The sequence below is a fragment of the Trichomycterus rosablanca genome, chromosome 22, assembly GCF_030014385.1.
Source record: "Trichomycterus rosablanca isolate fTriRos1 chromosome 22, fTriRos1.hap1, whole genome shotgun sequence".
Taxonomy (NCBI): domain Eukaryota; kingdom Metazoa; phylum Chordata; class Actinopteri; order Siluriformes; family Trichomycteridae; genus Trichomycterus; species Trichomycterus rosablanca.
The window spans coordinates 5,248,740-5,268,190 of record NC_086009.1 but is presented as its reverse complement, the minus strand read 5'-3'; the positions used below and the strand labels follow the sequence as shown (position 1 = coordinate 5,268,190).

Here is a 19,451-nt window from a genome sequence, read left to right as displayed (position 1 = left end):
TTGTGCTTTTAAGCATGTAAACCACCTTAACAATGGAGCCTACAGGTGACTGTAATCATGCTTTGGCTCAAATCATGTTCAGAGGGCAGGAAAAAAATGTGTTATGTTCTATAAATTCTTATGTTGTAAAGACCTCGTTTTTCTGCAGGTGTCAGGTTGGCTCCATTGTTAGGGTGGTTTACAGGCTTAAAATAACATTCATCATATTCTTCAAAATTCTGACCGCTTGTGTTTTTATTAACAGCATTTACTTGTACTTCTAATTTTAATACTTAAGTACATTTAATATCAGAAAATTATTTTTGATACTTAAGTACATCAGATACCTCAAGACTTTTACTCAAGTAAGGTAACTTTTATTTGAATCAGAGTAAATTTCTGGCAAGATACTTTTATACTTTATACACCATTGTATCACCACTGTATCCATCACTGTAAATGAAATATGTAACAAACGATTAAGCAGGGATTTACATGTAACACAATGCAGTTAGTTTTTACAAACATAAGCGAGTCGTCATTATACAGTGCTGGGGTTTTTACTGTGTTTACATTGTTAGAGTGTTTTAGTGTATAATTATGAGATGTTATTTAATATTAGTTCCTATTAATAAAGCAGGGCAGTTGAAGCCTAGAGGTTAAGGTAGTGGACTAGTAAGCAGAAGGTCGTGGGTTCAAACCCCACCACTGTCAGTTTGCCACTGTTTGGCCCTTGAGCAAGGCCCTTAACCCTGAATTGCTCAGACTGTATTCTGTCTTTAGATAAAAGCATCTGCTAAATGACAAAAATGTAAAAGTACAATTATTTGTCAACCCAAAAATTTAACAAAACGTGCAGTCTCAAAATAAATGAGTAAGGGATTCTTTGTAGTTGTTATAAAAATATAAAACATATATTTATATTCCTTTTAAATGTAAGCATTTATAAATGTTATTAAGTTTGATCTGTGCTGTTACATTTCTTACCTTTCTTTCATATAATGCGCTAAACTGACTCACTACCAAACCCCGCCCCCTGACGCATTACGTTACCGGTCTCCGTGGTAACAGCGCTGAGCGTCGTTCAGGTGCGCGTTCCCGACACACGGCCTGAGTGAGCGGTGCTTCGAGTCCAGTGATAATGAAAGTTAGAAAAGAAACATGGAGCTTAATGGCGGCTAAAGTCCGGTACAAACATGAATGATAAGTACCACAGGGCAGCGCGGGATGGCTACCTGGACCTGCTCAAAGAGGCCACACGCAAGGACCTGAACGCGCCGGATGAAGATGGCATGACACCGACGCTATGGGCCGCTTACCACGGTAACCTGGACGCGCTGAGGCTCATCGTAGCCAGAGGGTGAGCTCCTAACTTAGCTTTTTTAGTTCCTTTTCCAACTAGTAAACACGTCTTTATGCTCATAATAATTCTGTTCTTAGTGGGTAGTATGTCAGTATAACAGGACACCACAATTCTAACAGCATACGATACCAAATTGCCAAAAGTATGTGGACACCCATCCTAATAAATTCAGAAGTGTTGACAGGGGTGTAATATGTGTTATATTCAATAATGTATATGCTTTCAACTTTATGGCAATGGTTTGAGGAAGATAAAGTTCATAACCGCATGAAGTTTGTTTGGTTGACTAAAGTCATTTTGACTAAATGGGCACAAATTCCCACATGCCTTCTGAAATGTTATGAAACGACCAGAGGAGGATAAGAAAGAAGTCTGTTGTAGCTGCAAGGAATGAAGGCAATGTCAAAACATTCTCAATATAGAAACTGCCATTAGAACAGTCCCACCATCAAATATATTATATCCCAACAAATCATATATATACTTGATAAACTGATTTATATAACACCCTCCCTTAATTATTTGTATTTATAATCTTACCTTATGTGGTTTATGTAACAAATAAATTGTTAATCACAAAAAAAAACAGTGGGCGGCACGGTGGCTCGGTGGGTAGCACTGTCGCCTCACAGCAATAAGGTCCTGGGTTCGATCCCCAGGTGGGGCGGTCCAGGTCCTTTCTGTGTGGAGTTTGCATGTTCTCCTCGTGTCTGCGCGGGTTTCCTCCGGGTGCTCCGGTTTCCTCCCACAGTCCAAAGACGTGCAAGTGAGGTAAATTGGAGATCCAAAATTGTCCATGACTGTGTTGGATATAACCTTGTGTGACCTAATCTTGTGTATCTAGTAACTACCGCTCCTGTCATGAATGTAACCAAAGTGTATAACATGTATGTGTATGTGAGACCTTGAGTTTGTTGAGCTTTGATATGAAGTTGCCCCAGAGATTATGGCTACAACAGCCTACACTCCTCAGGGATGTGTTCTGGTAGTGATTCTGTATGAGATGGTCTGGCTCATATGCAGAGTTTCAGTTCATTCCAAAAGTGTTTAAAAGGGTTGTGGTCAGGGCTGTGTTCACCAAACACGCCAAAGAATGACTTTATGAGCCTTGCAATGGGTGAGGCTGAAAGACCTACTCTCAATAATTAGGATGAGTGTTTACATTCTTCCTCTTTTCTCAAAGCTGTCTGTAGGCTAATATCTCATAGTTTTTTGTAGAGTAAAATGTGGCCTCAAATACCACAAGACACCTTTAGAGGATCTCCTGGGGGGTCACAGCTGTTTTGGCGGCACAAGGCGGACCAGATGATTAATGTTATGGTTCATGCTCACAGCCGCAGTGGTAAGAGGAGGGACAGTCCATAAACCGCCAACAGGCTGTCAAGCGGCCAAGGCTCAGTGATGCCAGGAGATGAAGGCTGTAATGATTGACAGAAGCGCTTTAGTGGCTCAAATTGCAGATCATTTTAATACTGGTGATGAGGTGAATGTGTCACAACACACAGTGTATCAAACCCTTCTGTGTTTGTGTTATGTGATATAAATGTATTAGATCAGTTGGCCACCCTGGACTGTCTGTCATTTCTAATTGTGATAAGATAAAAACGACAGATCAGAGACTTCGTACAAAAGCCTTCTTCTGGCTGACCTGCTTTTCTCTTTTGGTCCAAGAGTTCCATTGTGAAAGAGGCTAATTGGTAAAACTTCTCAAAGGGCTAATCTGGTTCTGTGGACATTTCTGGCCACTGAAAGGCTTTCTTATCTTGCGATCTTTTCCCAGACAAAACCAGTATTGAGTGCCATGCGCACAATCTGTTTAACACACCTCCACTCGGGTAAAGAAGGCGATTACGGTAGGTGTCTTTAGTTTCCTGGTCTAATGAGCGTGTCCCTTTTATTCTGTCAGGAAATGCAAGAATAATATAGCATGAGTTCCCACCACAACTCAGAACATGATGTTTTATCAAGTTTATAGTGCATAACAGAACAGGACATCCTGTTTTGGCATCCCAATTTATTGCGACATAAACAACTGATGCTGTTATATTTAGACATTTATAATCAGAGCCGGATCATATAGCAGTCAGTGCTTTGTAAATTATAGTATAGATTTAGTGTCAGCGTAGTAAATGTTGCACAGCCAAGGTAATCTATCTTACCGATCACTATGGTAATAATGACAGCAGAAGAGAAATGTAGTTCTGTGTACATTGTTTCTGGGGCTACTTTAAACTTTTGCAACTTAAACATTAGTCATTCTTTGGACAGTGTGGTTCCCACATACTCTAAGATTCAAAAATGATTATAACATGTTCAATTTTAAATGTCTAAAATGTTATGCCTTTTCCATTTTTTGCCCTTTGCCAAATATTGTATAGACAATGCATGAATTATATAAATTATGTTTTATGCATCCATTAATTAATTTATTTATTCTCTGTTTAAGAGGTTGCATCAGTAAATCATTCAGGTCTGTGTACCTGATTTGGCACAGTTTTTATGCTGGATACCTTTCCTGATTGCGGCCCGGCACTGACAAGTAAACCTCCTCATAGCTATGCTGGTTGGTAGACTAAAAAAACCCACTTAAAACACTGCCAGTTGTGCCTGTAGATCACCCAGCTTTGCTGGTTACGGTGATTAAACTCTCCACGTTGGTGGGCTAGCGCACCAAATTGCTGATCCATCCAAGTGCCAGATAAATAATAACAGTTTAATAACTTCCCACCACATTTTGTCTCCCAACAGAAATACCCTTTCTGATTCTGTTGTATCTACAACATTCCTTGTTGATATGAACTGTAAATTATTCACACAAGAGACACTGAGACACAGCTATAAAATATCAAAGAGAAGGTTGAAATCAGGGTCAGACAGGTTAGCGTGCTATAATCGCAGTGCTGGCTGAGTCCAGTGCTGCACACAGCTTCACTGCCATCTGTGAAAACCTCGCAGCTTTTCTCATCTATAATGCACGGCTGCAAGGCCTGGCCTGCTGCCCGTAAAATATTGATGAGATCCACTGCTGCATGAGTCACCCGGAGCCCAAGCAGATCCAGTTTAGGAGTCGCATACATCAATCACATGGGACTACCATCACTAATCTGGAGTCAGTTCTTTACATCCTTTCCAGTAAATGTGCTTTTTGCGAGCGGGAAAGAGAGACAGTTATTCAATTTCACAATTCGGTGATTTTATGGTTGTATTGTAAAAAAGATTTCACCTCAAATTTCGTAACCAAACTTTTATAATCAGACAGGAAATGAGAAATATATTTTAACAGTAATATAAATCTGCGGCTGTTTTTATCACCTGCCAGTGTTTGGTTCCCACACAGCTGTATTATGTATGGAGAACTATAGGCTCCATGTGACTCCTCCACTTGTACAGGTGCCCAAACCAGTACTGGAGATTGCATTTTGGAGCAGCTGTGATAAGAGACCCAGTCTAAACTTTCCTCCCTCAAACACGACCAGTTTTGTTTATGTGGATGCCCGGCCAGGTTGGCAGCTCTATTAGACCACTTATTAGCTACTTGATGTTCATTTATTGCTATGAGGTTCTGTTATTTTGCCCCCCCCAATTTAAATGTGTGATTACATTACAATCATGCATTTTATTACACACACTTAAGGAAAGGAAATGTAACCATTTACTGTAATTCTTTCCATAACGTCATTAAAATGTCATCAGACTGACTGGTCCACATACACCCTGGATGAGGTGTCTTTATTGTTTTAAGTAAATAAAATTAGATTGTAAAATCTTGCAATGCAATCAAACCCTATCAGCTTAGCAGATCATACCCAAAAACACGAATGTCCAGAATCACATAACATTGCATTATATTTGAGTGTGTTTATTTGGAACTGTTTGCACATAGTTGTGTAGTCTTTATCTCTAATCTGAAAAAATAGGGAAGTTCAGCCATGCAGTGTTGAACAGCAAGAACTGAGTCAGTCGTCCTAACACAGACTGTCGCTTTGATATTGGTAAAATATTTTTTAAAAAAACTGCTAAATATTTATATTTTATTGTTGGCTGGGGTGCAGGAATTCAGAGTGACATCACACTGAGTGTAATCCTACCGGTCTTCCCTGAAAGTGGATACTCATAGAGTTACTACACTGGCAAGTCGAGGGTCAAATTACTGTCCCAGACCTCTGGTTCAGCTTCGCTGGAGATAAACCTCTGGTAAAAGAGTCCTATCATAATCATTCATCTAGACAGATTAAGTAATTAATGACTTGATTCCTATGTAGCTGTCTTAATCAAGCAGGTAAGCAAGACTGTACTGCAGTTATGCCTGTTACTGTTATCCTGTAGCATTTTCTATAAATAATAACCCGACATAGTAGAGCACCTCTGTATAATTGTGTTGTGAATAATTTATTGTCCTCTGTGATCCCGTGCATGCCTGAGAACACAATGCTGACCTAAGTGATCATACATTTTTGGTTGACGAGAAGAACATTAAAAGCTCAGTGCAACCTGATTCTGTTCACCCAACACCTTGAAGTGTTGAGCATGTGGTCCTGTATGAAAGCTGAGCACTCTGTGTTATGCCATGTATCATATTTACACAGATAAAATTACTTTCATTGAAACCCTTAAAGGTCATCATGCCTACTGCTTCAAACCTAAAGGCACAAGGCAAGGCAAGGCAAGGCAAGTTTATTTGTATAGCACCTTTCATACACAGTGGCAATTCAAAGTGCTTTACATAAGGAAAAATTAAAAATTAAAAGCATTAAAACATTCCTGAGATCTAGAACCTCAGAAAGACTTCTTGCAAACATTTAGTTACAATTAAAAACATGAAATTCAAACAAGAGAGATAAAAATTAAGAACATGAAAAATTAAAAGAAAATATTGTAAAATATACCCTACAATTTGGTAAATACGAAATTAAAACAAGAGAAATAAGCAATTAAAACATAAAAACGAAAAGAAAATATAGTAAAATATACCTTACAGTTTAGAGAATATGGAATTAAAACAAGACTAAAAGAAATATGGTAAAATGAGGATGATAGTAAAAATATCGAGCTCAATCATAGGCACAAGATGATGTGCCAATATCTCCTGGCAGTCTGTTCCAGTTATATGCAGCCCAACAACTAAATGCTGCTTCACCATGTTTAGTTTGGACTCTGGGCTCTACTAGCTGACCTGAGTCCATGGATCTAAGAGATCTACTGGGTTTATATTCTCTGAACATTTCTGAGATGTATTCTGGGCCGAACCCATTCAGTGATTTGTAGACCAGTAGCAGCACCTTAAATTCTATTCTGTAACTAACCGGAAGCCAGTGTAGAGATTTCAGAACTGGAGTGATGTGCTCAGTTCTCTTTGTCTTGGTTAAAACTCTAGCAGCAGCGTTCTGAATGAGCTGTAACTGTTTAATGGTCTTTTTGGGAAGTCCAGTTAAGAGACCATTACAATAGTCCACCCTACTGGAGATAAAAGCATGGATGATTCACAAAGGTGAATGTTATTAATCATTTATACATTTTTTGTCTCTTCTGCTGCTGCTTTAGAGGGAATCCTGATAAGTGTGACATATGGGGGAACACACCGCTCCACCTAGCTGCTGCCAACGGCCATCTCAACTGCCTGTCTTTCTTAGTGTCGTTTGGTGCAAATACATGGTGCCTAGACAATGACTACCACACACCCCTGGACATGGCTGCCACCAAGAACCACATGGACTGTGTGCGCTACCTGGACTCAATCGCTGCCAAGCAGACAGCTCTCAATCCCAAACTGGTGGCCAAGTTGAAAGACCGGGCCTTCCGTGATGCCGAGCGCCGCATCAAAGACTGTGTCAAGATGCAGCGCAAGCACCACCGTCGCATGGAGCGCAAGTTCCAAAAGGAAGCCACAGAAGCTTCGTTTTCCGATGCCATGAGCTTCTCTAGCTACACCAGCAGCACACTCAGTCGCAAGCTGCACCCCTTCAACACTGCCACCAGTGTGCCATATTCTCAGGTCAGCCCCATCATTTTAAAAATCTTTAAGAATCATTAGCTGGTTTTGTGTAATATGTATTTTTGTGTTTTCTAATGTTTCAGGCTACCCTTCATGCCACTGCCAGGGGCAAGACAAAGATCCAGAAGAAGCTGGAAAAGAAGAAGCAAGGCGACGGGACCTTCAAAATCTATGAAGAAGGAAGGAAGAGCGTCCGCTCTCTTTCTGGTCTACAGCTGGGCAATGACGTCATGTTCCTAAAGCAAGGCACCTACGTGAATACCAAAGACCGTGGTCGACGTAATATTCGCGACATGTTCCCACGGGACAATGAAGACGCCATCTCACGTGCCATGAGCGAGCCAGACCTGCACGGGCCAGACATGGACCACTCTGAGATCAGCACAGACTCAGGCCATGACTCGCTTTTTAACCGCCCAGGCCTGGGTACTATGGTGTTTCGACGAAACTATGTAAGTGGGGGACTCTTTGGCCTCGGCACTCGGGATGAGGGCAGTGTGGCGGGCAGTGTGGCGGGCAGCGGGCGGTCACCCAACGTGCGTCTGCGCAGCCGGCTGCAACGATCTCCTATTATGGATGAGGACAGTATTGGCAGTGCCCGGAGCCTTCAGGCAAGAAATATGCAAGAGCTTCCCTGGGAAGAGGTGGAATTAGGATTGGATGATGATGATGAGCCAGAGAGCAGCCCGCTGGAGGTGTTTTTGGCTGCTCACGGCATGAATGAGTTCACCCCTATCTTTAAACGGGAGATGATTGATCTGGAAGCACTGTTGCTGTGCTCGGATAAGGATCTTAAGGGCATCCACATTCCCCTGGGACCCCGCAAGAAGATAATCGATGCCTGCAAGAGGCACCTAGAGACCATTGAGGATCCTGAGTGTATAGAAGACACAGAGTTGTAAGTTAAGGATTCTTATGCTGATACTCTTTTTATTTACACATTGAGGATTTTTCCATTGGCTTTTATACTTTCGATTTGAGCCTGTGTTTGATTCTGGGATCAGTTTGCAATATGTTTTCAATGCAGTAAATCTCATGTGTTTTTTTGCAGATAGCAGGACCTACGGACCTACGTTTTTGGTCATACAAATAGTGCATCCCTGTTCATGTAAAACAGGACAGAGAGACACTTACACTCACTGAATAAAAGTGCAATTTCTCTGTGGATTCATCCAATGGAGCAAGTCATATTATGATGAGTTTAAATATCAGACAGACAATATTACCTTCAGAAATGGTACATATGTTGATAAACAGTTCCATATAAATAAGGTTGCCATATAAATAAAGACACATTTTTCTTGGCAAATCTTGCTGACATTGCTGATGAGGACCAGATCAGCATTCGAGACTCTTTACATTGGTACAGATGGCGGGTAAGTTGTCTACAGAATAATTAATAATAATAATAATAATTTATTATTATTATCTGGTTTTCTCACTATATTTATGTATTTATTTATTAACATTCACTTTTTTTTTACTATCCAACGTGTTTGATATATAATGTGTCTTCAAAAAAGTGCTACTCAGGCCTACACAATGGTACATTTTAACATTGGAGCCATTAATTAAGTAAATTATTCTTATGGTTGAGACTAGGGATGTCATTGATTAACTGGTTAAACAATAAGCGACAGAGAATTATTTTTCAATTAATGCTGTTGTTGAAAAGCGTTTTTCAGCACCGACGGTTTATTTAAACTGAGACTCATCCTCAGTGTGCATGTGCCAGTTTCTTTCTGAGAAAGAGCGCTGCAGTTCTAATCTGAGCAGCTGAACTTTTTATGCACTTACATTAATTAAATCATAAACAGCAGAACAGTTACACATTAAAATCACAACCGACGCCGTTTTGTGTCAGCATGGCGTCAGAGTGCACATGTGGATCTCTGTGTCATGTTATTTAGTTTACAGAATTGCCTTAGATTCAGCAATTGTTTTGCATCATATCACAGTATAAAGGTAGAGCTCTGTTTACCATTTTATAATAACTGCACTAATGTTGTCAAGAAGAGTATCTCTATTTTTTGCTTAGCATATTTAGTTAATGAACTGCTCTCTACTGGCTACCATTTAAAATGTAAATTTTGAACTGAACTGGTTCTGTTCAAGAGGTTTATCTTCATCTGTTCTATTCATACTGTTCTACATTACTGCCATGTTCACCGTGTTACAATGTTTTTTCGTTAAATAAAGAAAAAAACTTATGAAATATGAAACTCGGTGATGTGACTTATAATTTCATAAAGCACTAGGAGCTTGATGATTTTTGTTAACTGCAAACTAATTACAGTTGTTAATTGGTTAAAATTTCAAAAACAAATGGTATTAAAATAGAGGATTTGAATCTGGAAGCATTAATATTGAATTGAAGCTGTTACTTTTCTGGGAATGCCTTTTAAAAGATTTTGAAGTGTGTCTGTCAAAAATTATGCCCATTCAGTCTATAGAGTATTTGTGAGGTCCAGCACTGATGTTGGGTGAAAAGATCCAGCTTGCAGTCAATGTTCCAGTTTATCCCAAAGGTGTTCATTGGGTTTAGGTTCAGGGCTCTGTGAAGACCACTGGAATTGTATAACATGTAATTTATATAATTGATTTCATTTACCTGTTAAGACATCAAAACATATATGAAGACAAAGTAATAATCACTGAGTGTGTTTTGCACTATGTAGGAGCACTAAGCTCAAGGCACAATGAAGTTAAATGCAAAAAACTATAATGTCACTTGCTAGAGTCATCAATGTTAGGAATATCTTGTAAAATAGCTTTAAAGCCTCTTCAAATGAAATGTATGGCCTCCTATGAGAAGCGCCACTTGAGTCATTAAGTAATTTGCTTATCTTTTTCAAACTAAAGTAATGAACCTACTGCAAGTTGGAAACTTTAAAAACAAGGCTTTATGGCCATCATCTCCCTAAATGTTACTGTTCCTTATGTAACTAATGAGCTTATTTGCCTCATAAAGTACACTAGCATAAAGCCTGAACAATCGCACACCAATTTGTTTTTAATTTGTGATGCACTTTCATGTCAATTCCTGTAAAAGGAACACAGATTCTCTTCAAATTAGCACACACAACTTTAAGATGTTTGCAGTGTGACCTCCTAAAGGAAGAAGGGTGGAGCCGACAAACTACACTTGATTGGAGCAGCTATCTACAGTGGGACTTTTATGAAGGACATCTAAGTTTATTATACCACTAGAAGTAATCCTGTAAGTTAAAGGTCAGGTCAAGCTGTCCAGGCTGGCATCATGCAACCTCACTGGAAAAATGTTACTCACTTAACAACCGAAAATAAATAAATAAATAATAAAAACACACAGTCTCTATGAAGAAAAAATACCATTATTGACATACTGTATATACATATATAAGTGAGAATTACAATGAAGTTGTAAAGTAAGAGCGCAAGGTCAACCATTACACAGCAGACCTGCAGTCGGGAGGGTTAAGGGCCTTGTTTAAGGGCTTAACAATGGCTGCTTAGTGGAGCCTAGATTAAAACCCTACAACCTTTTGATATGCAAGTGCACTAACCACTCAGCTACCTTTGCCCTGCCATATTCAGAATATACAGGGTTTGGTAGCAACTGATACTCAATCGAATATTAATTTTCCCATAGTGGCCTGGCAGGACTACTGTAGAATATTTCAGTTTTAGTTTTAAGCCATATATTTGTAGCAGGACACGTCCACATTCAACAGAATGATTTTTTTGTCTTCAAGTAAAACAGACAAGTAAAATGTACATATTCCTGTCTAGCTTATTTCATTTTACATGATATTTTTGAATAAAAGATTAGCATTTTACCCCTGATGGTTTTGTATGCTAGTTTTCATTAGCACAGTAGTAGTTGTATCGCCACTTCTGACCCACTAGAGGACACAAACGAGCTTTTAGCAATTCTGGGTAAAAAAAACATGAACGTTTTTGTTCACTGCTCTTTAAAAATGGTCCTACTGAATATCCAACTAAGACCAGCCTAAGATGGTAAGTACACGTACTGTATTTATACTGAGGTACAATGTAACATCTAAAGAAATTGACATAAATGTATATTTTTCAATTCATTTGAGGGATCATACTTTTATTGTCATATATAAATATATTCATGTTCAGTACATTAACATTCTTTTCTTCACATATATCAGCTTGTTTGAAAGGTGTGGGGTCATTATACAGCACCCCTTGAACCAGGAGAGTTAAGGGCCTTGCTCAAGGGCCCAACGCTGGCTTCTTAATGTGGGTGAAATTCTAAACCTCAACTTTCCAGTTGATAGTCCAGAGACATTTGCTGAAATGCTACAATTGTTAAATCTTTTTTAATACATATTCATAAATGATATGACAAACTCTTACTGTTTGGTACTTAAAATTATTATCAAATATTTGTACTTCATTTTAGCAGTGTTTCACATCTTTTACATCATTCTCTTGACTTTGATTTAGCAGGTAGCACAGCCATGATCATCTACTGTTTACCGTGCACACCCATTATTGATTAGTTTTCTTAATGGTCAGTGTTATGTAGTCACCCAGCCATATCAAATGAGAATAATCAACAGGAAATGCATCACGTCTCCTGCCGTCAAATCAGAACATTGTTTTCATAACAAATCTGTGATAGTGTCTACTGATAAAACTATGTGATGATGGTTCTCACATGAATTAAGTGGACTGATGAGATTTTAGATATGCACAGTGGAGCAGGTAAAGAACTCAGGCCACATTAAGGGAATTTTAGAGCAACCAAGGCAATTCACTACTGCTGAATGTTCAGAATGTTTATTTTTTTATTTAGAAGTAAAGAAGACTCCACAACGTGATCTTAGACTAGTAATTGTGTGTTAAAATGTAGTAACAGTTATGCAGGTTGCCTTAATGCAGCAGGAACATCAGTTAAACAGAACAATAATCTATATTGCCAGACCACAAATAAAATTAGCAACAAAGATGCAGAACTAGTAGGGATGTGTACATGTTTTTGACTATATATTGTTGATTTTTTATATTTAGAATACTGTACAAGAAAATAATACAAATACTTGTCCTATATATATATATATATATATACTGTATATACACAGTATAGAGAGAGAGATAGATAGATAGATAGATAGATATAGATATATGTATGTATGTATGTATGTACAGTGTATCACAAAAGTGAGTACACCCCTCACATTTCTGCAGATATTTAAGTATATCTTTTCATGGGACAACACTGACAAAATGACACTTTGACACAATGAAAAGTAGTCTGTGTGCAGCTTATATAACAGTGTAAATTTATTCTTCCCTCAAAATAACTCAATATACAGCCATTAATGTCTAAACCACCGGCAACAAAAGTGAGTACACCCCTTAGTGAAAGTTCCTGAAGTGTCAATATTTTGTGTGGCCACCATTATTTCCCAGAACTGCCTTAACTCTCCTGGGCATGGAGTTTACCAGAGCTTCACAGGTTGCCACTGGAATGCTTTTCCACTCCTCCATGACGACATCACGGAGCTGGCGGATATTCGAGACTTTGCGCTCCTCCACCTTCCGCTTGAGGATGCCCCAAAGATGTTCTATTGGGTTTAGGTCTGGAGACATGCTTGGCCAGTCCATCACCTTTACTCTCAGCCTCTTCAATAAAGCAGTGGTCGTCTTAGAGGTGTGTTTGGGGTCATTATCATGCTGGAACACTGCCCTGCGACCCAGTTTCCGGAGGGAGGGGATCATGCTCTGCTTCAGTATTTCACAGTACATATTGGAGTTCATGTGTCCCTCAATGAAATGTAACTCCCCAACACCTGCTGCACTCATGCAGCCCCAGACCATGGCATTCCCACCACCATGCTTGACTGTAGGCATGACACACTTATCTTTGTACTCCTCACCTGATTGCCGCCACACATGCTTGAGACCATCTGAACCAAACAAATTAATCTTGGTCTCATCAGACCATAGGACATGGTTCCAGTAATCCATGTCCTTTGTTGACATGTCTTCAGCAAACTGTTTGCGGGCTTTCTTGTGTAGAGACTTCAGAAGAGGCTTCCTTCTGGGGTGACAGCCATGCAGACCAATTTGATGTAGTGTGCGGCGTATGGTCTGAGCACTGACAGGCTGACCCCCCACCTTTTCAATCTCTGCAGCAATGCTGACAGCACTCCTGCGCCTATCATTCAAAGACAGCAGTTGGATGTGACGCTGAGCACGTGCACTCAGCTTCTTTGGACGACCAACGCGAGGTCTGTTCTGAGTGGACCCTGCTCTTTTAAAACGCTGGATGATCTTGGCCACTGTGCTGCAGCTCAGTTTCAGGGTGTTGGCAATCTTCTTGTAGCCTTGGCCATCTTCATGTAGCGCAACAATTCGTCTTTTAAGATCCTCAGAGAGTTCTTTGCCATGAGGTGCCATGTTGGAACTTTCAGTGACCAGTATGAGAGAGTGTGAGAGCTGTACTACTAAATTGAACACACCTGCTCCCTATGCACACCTGAGACCTAGTAACACTAACAAATCACATGACATTTTGGAGGGAAAATGACAAGCAGTGCTCAATTTGGACATTTAGGTGTGTAGTCTCTTAGGGGTGTACTCACTTTTGTTGCCGGTGGTTTAGACATTAATGGCTGTATATTGAGTTATTTTGAGGGAAGAATAAATTTACACTGTTATATAAGCTGCGCACAGACTACTTTTCATTGTGTCAAAGTGTCATTTTGTCAGTGTTGTCCCATGAAAAGATATACTTAAATATCTGCAGAAATGTGAGGGGTGTACTCACTTTTGTGATACACTGTATGTGTGTGTGTGTGCACTAAAAAAACAAATACTAGAAAAAAAAACTACAAATTAAAAGTAAAATTTAAAGTAAAATACACATTAGTGAAACAGTCATGTCTATATTATGTAACAAATGTAAGCAAACATAGCATATTATCTGGTAGCAAGCTGACTCACTCTTATGCAATGATGGCAGCATAAGGGACTTTTATTAATTAGCATATTAATAAATATTCATAGATCCAGGTGTGTTTAATATGATGAAAAATACCTACATTCTTTTTTAGAAACTACAATTGTAAGTTCAGAGCAATTTTGGAATACAAAGCAGCTTTGGAATACAAAATAAATATGCGTAAATGTACAAAAACAGTTTTCACTAAAGCTTGTTCAGAAAAAGAGACAAATAAATCCAACACAATAAGACTGACCCCTTTTCATGATATCATTTTATTAAAAAATCACCTTGACTTATTTCTTTTTCAGGACAGGAAGGGGTGTAAGTTTGAGAGTACAGAGGCTGAACCTTACATTAGGTGCTCTCTTGAATACTAGGTGTGGTCTACAGCAGCTCAAACAATTGTGCATACCGGTTTGTCTGCAAGCAAGAGAAGGGATTTAGATAGTGTTGCAATAACAGGAAACGCTCCGTACTTCACTACTCCCAACTGCCAAGAAGCTTCCACTTTGCCTTCTGCCCTGAAAAGAAACCTGAACATGGAGGAAATCATCTCATCCAAACAAATCACCACCAGCACTGAGCCAACTATGGAAAAGGACCTGAAAGAAAACGATGAAGCCGCAAAGCCTCAAGCGACCAAGAAAGAACCTGTAGAGACAAGCGAAGCATCTCCACCCTCCGCTGACCTGCCAGAGGAGGTGATGTGTGATTCATGCATCGAGACACCGTGCAAGGCATCCAAGTCCTGTCTGACCTGCATGGTGTCCTACTGTGAGGATCACTTGAGACCCCATCTGGAAAACACCAAGTTTCAGAGCCACAAGTTGGTGGAGCCACAGATGGATATGGAGCAGCGCACCTGCCAGCACCACCAGCTGGATATGCAGCTGTACTGCATGAGGGACAACTGCTGTGTCTGTCCAAGCTGTGAGACAGAAGAGCACAAGGGCCACACCGTCACTCCAGTAGGGGAGGCGCGCAAACATATTGAGGTTTGAACTTTTCTTAAAAGTGCTTATTTTTATTGACCCTAAGCTGGCTGTTCTAAATTGCCTGTAGGTGTAAATGAATGTTTGTACAAATAAAAGAGCTGTGAGTTGGCAGGGGTCCATTGAAACAAATTTACAGCCAACAAAGCACAGCAATAAAAACTAAAAATGAGAAATAAGTTAATTGTGTCAGTTATGGTGAGGGTGCATTCACATTCAATGAACTTATGGAAAAGGTTTGCCAGATTTCAATCATATTAAAATTGTGGCAATGTGTCAGATTCTCAATTCACAGTTTTACCCTAAACCTGTAATGTGGTCCACACCTGGCCAAAACCAGATATTATGTTTTTATTGGTGCAAAGAAATTCAAACCTGACGGGAGGCATTTCCAAAACTAAAGTGTGTGTGTGTGTGGGGGGGTGGGGGGGGGGGGGGTGGGGGGGGGGGGGGTACATTACTTTCTTCCTCCTTGGTTTCTACATTCCTGCTCAGGAAAACTGGCATACTTAATAATTACATGATGTTCTTACATTACATCAGTTGCTTCCGAGAAAATCCGCCAGGGATCTTTAAATTACCCAATTTTAAATACTGCACCTTTAAGGTTTGTCATTTTGACTCAACAAAACACAAATGAGCTGTGTAAAACCTTGAACTGACCTAGCACCTAGTTAAACATTGCAAAAGACTGGCAAGGGTTACAAAGATTAGGCTTTAAAGCGAGACAGCTTTCTTTCACATGATTGAAGCCAGATGTCTAGAAATATCTTAGGAATTGTTTTCGACATGCCCTTAAACACATATTCTTGTGATACAGTACGACTGGCTTTTGTATTCACTATAAGTGCTGTATCTTTACCTGTCCTTGATTCTACAGAGAGGCGAGTTTTCTGTTGACATGCCAGACATAATAACTAAACAAGGCCTTCCCTTCCCATGCACTGTTTATTTTATTTGAGAACACAATGCTTAATGCTCAATGTGTATTTGTGTTTATTTGAAGAATGAGCTACAACAGAAACAGAAGGAAATGACGAAGACATTGTCAGCAGCAGAACAGGCCATTAACAAGCTCCAGAGCAACACTGCGGCTATAGTAGTGAGTCCTCGATTACAAAACATTCCACTAATTTACTATGACTAATTATGCACTTTTATTCTCTGTGATTGTACAATATTCCAAAGAACATTGTTTGATGTTACTAAATGATTGGCTTTCTCTGTCTTGTCTTGTCTTTCCTTTGCCTGAGCAAATTATATTTTTTGGTTTTGTCACAAAGCTTTGAGGTTTAAGATGTAACAGAGTGGTGTGGGATGACTCAATACAAAACTGCTTCTGACCCAAGTGCTGTAGCTGAATAGCAGAGGCTAAACGAACTGTCACATAATCTGGGTGCCTTGAAAGAAAACAAAGACAAAACAAAAGGAAAATAATTTTCAACCACCTAAAGTCAGATTCGATCCTGTAGTGCGTCAAGTTCAGCATGGCCCCTTTGCAAATATGAGACATAAAATTGTGAAGCGTTACCATATGTTTTAAAACTACTACAAATCTTTAGCATTGAACTAATGTGGGTTCTAATGTGACTCCTTTTAGAAGTGCATTTGCTAATAAAAGTAACTCTTTGAATCTGTGCAGAGCTCTGTAGGTGGGGTTCAGGCTGTTATTGAACAGGAGTTCTCTGCACTGCAAGTGGCCATTGAAGGCGCCCGTAAGAATGCTTTAGATGTTCTGGAAGGGGAACACAAGCAGGCACTGAGTCAGGCGGAAGGCATCAACAGCCACCTGGAGCAGAAGATCGGTGAGCTGAAGAAGACCATGACTCAGGTGGAAAGATTTTCCAGGAAGAAGAATGATGTGGATTTTTTACAGGTAAGAGTGAGAATGCCACAGTTGAACAACCCAAAAAATGTCTGAGTGTATTTAAATCATGATTTTATTACATTTGACACATGCCATGTGGTGAAAAATAGAAATAATGTACATCATTCACATAAGTACGTATAGAAATGTGTGTTATATGGTGATTTCTTTGCTGATTGAAATGACTGCAGGAGTACACAGAGTGGAGAAAGGGCTCGGTGGATGTGTGTTTGCCAGGCATTTACATCGGCCTCATCGACCGACTAACCACATTCAGCCGCATTGTTAAAGAATCAACACAGACCTTGTGTGATATGCTGCAATCCACATACAGCGTTCAGCTCAACGAACTCTGTAAAAGTGGTAAGAGTAAAATCTATTAACATCAATTAACATTATACAGTACTTGCATCTGTTTTCACATGTGTAACATCTGACTTCTAATACAGAGACGTTAGCCATTAAGACGATGGTACTGCCCAGTTCTTCAAACAAGCAGCAATCATTCAAGCCTAAGCCTGTAACTCGAGATGAATTTCAGAAATGTAAGCAAACAATGTCACATCACCATTATGTACTTTACATATAAGTGCACTTACCTAAAAAATTCTTTTGTCATGATGTTCTAACATGCAGTGAGAAGGAGGGGCACACACTCTCAGAAACAGATGTACGAACACATACCTAAGCTGTTTTTATAAAATACAGGTCTTAGATACTTTCCCAAAACAAAACATAGGTAAAAATAACATATGAGCAGTGTATTATGTACTTTCTCGTGTACAAACATATATCCTCCAGGTACAAAAGATTTAACCTTAAGGTTGCCACTACAGGGATAAAAAAGGAAACATTTTATACATACAATTGAAGTCAAAAGTTTACACACACTTGTAAAGTACCAAGGCTTTCTTGGAATTTTAATATTTCTGCAACTATAAATGTATTGTGAGCATTGAAAAATATGCTGGGTCAAAAAAACATACAGCAGCCTAATGTATGATTTTGGTAGTGCAGATGGTTCTGTAATGTTATTTGACCTTTGTGGCATGGCCTACTAACTTAAAACTTATGTCATGTTATGCCAAGATGTAATTTGTCTCTGTGGTCAAATTAAATATATTAGAAGTTGGTAGAACATAGGTGACACTGTCCACAGTCAAGTCAGCTCATGACACATCTCATGGTTATTTGTTCCAGCAGATTATAGTGTCCATGTACTTTGTATTGGAAGCAGTCAAACTAACCCTACTTATATAGGCACCAGTAAAGTCACCAACTATAGTCAGTCCTAATAATTGATGGGAAGACGGGAAGCCATGGCACAAAGTAAAATTACATTATAGATCTTTTTGCACTACCAAACTATTAATCTAAGTAGCTGTATGCAATTTTCGTAATGTATCTAATGTATCATGTAAAAATGATGCATTCAAACAGTTGTATAACATGAAGCAGAGTTATAAGCAGAGTTTATAATGTCAGGCCTTTTTCCATCTTATATCAGTAAAAAACAGAACAACAACTCTAGAACTGCTATGCAAAAGATTTATGTAATACTTATAAACGTGTTAAAAGAGCAGTGTGGATACCGATGACAACATTTCCTTGAATCTATATGTTGTACAATGAAGGTGTCATGAAGCCCCTTTTCTTAGTACATTTCTATATATTTATTATATGCAGATGCCGCCAGTCTCAGTTTCAGTCCTGACTCCACACACCAGTTCCTAAGACTCACTGAAGACAACAGAAAAGCGACCAACACCACACCATGGCAACACAATTACCCTGATGTGCCTGAGCGCTTTGAGCAATGGCGCCAAGTGATGACATCCGAGAGCCTTTACCTCGGCCGGCATTACTTTGAGGTGGACCTGAGTGGAGAGGGGGCTTATATGGGACTTACCTACAAAAGCATTGATCGCAAAGGCCAACAAAACAGCAGCTGCATCACGGGCAATGACTTTTCATGGTGCTTTGGACGAGAAAGCCATGGCTACTCAGCATGGCACTCTGCTGCAGAAACCCCTCTGAAGGTGGAAGAAGGGTCAGACTTTCACAGGATCGGGTGCTACATTGAGTACGAAAAGGGTTTGTTAGCCTTCTATGGTGTTGCTGACACTATGACACTTCTTCATAAGTATACCTCCAGCTTTCGGGAGCCGCTGTACCCTGTGTTCTGGCTCTCCAAGAAGGACAATTCTGTTGTTCTGGTTAAGCCAGGTGAATAGTGATAATAAACTACCCCGAATAAGTCATTTTAAAACATTATAAATGATTTATGTAGAGTA

The 19,451-nt window shown here is 39.5% G+C and overlaps 2 protein-coding genes across 2 annotated transcripts; both read left to right on the top strand.

Moving 5' to 3' along the window:
• Positions 1–1,062: 1,062 nt before the first annotated feature.
• ush1ga (Usher syndrome 1Ga (autosomal recessive)) lies at positions 1,063–8,802 on the top strand. Its single transcript, XM_063019022.1, has 4 exons — positions 1,063–1,339; positions 6,884–7,334; positions 7,418–8,232; positions 8,386–8,802. The coding sequence occupies exons 1-4, from the start codon at positions 1,176–1,178 to the stop codon at positions 8,387–8,389; spliced, it is 1,434 nt and encodes a 477-aa protein (XP_062875092.1). The 5' UTR covers positions 1,063–1,175; the 3' UTR covers positions 8,390–8,802.
• LOC134300304 (tripartite motif-containing protein 16-like protein) lies at positions 8,704–19,442 on the top strand. The gene is made up of 7 exons (XM_062985024.1): positions 8,704–8,710; positions 14,689–15,293; positions 16,297–16,392; positions 16,933–17,166; positions 17,349–17,520; positions 17,607–17,702; positions 18,844–19,442. The coding sequence occupies exons 1-7, from the start codon at positions 8,704–8,706 to the stop codon at positions 19,389–19,391; spliced, it is 1,758 nt and encodes a 585-aa protein (XP_062841094.1). The 3' UTR covers positions 19,392–19,442.
• Positions 19,443–19,451: the final 9 nt, after the last annotated feature.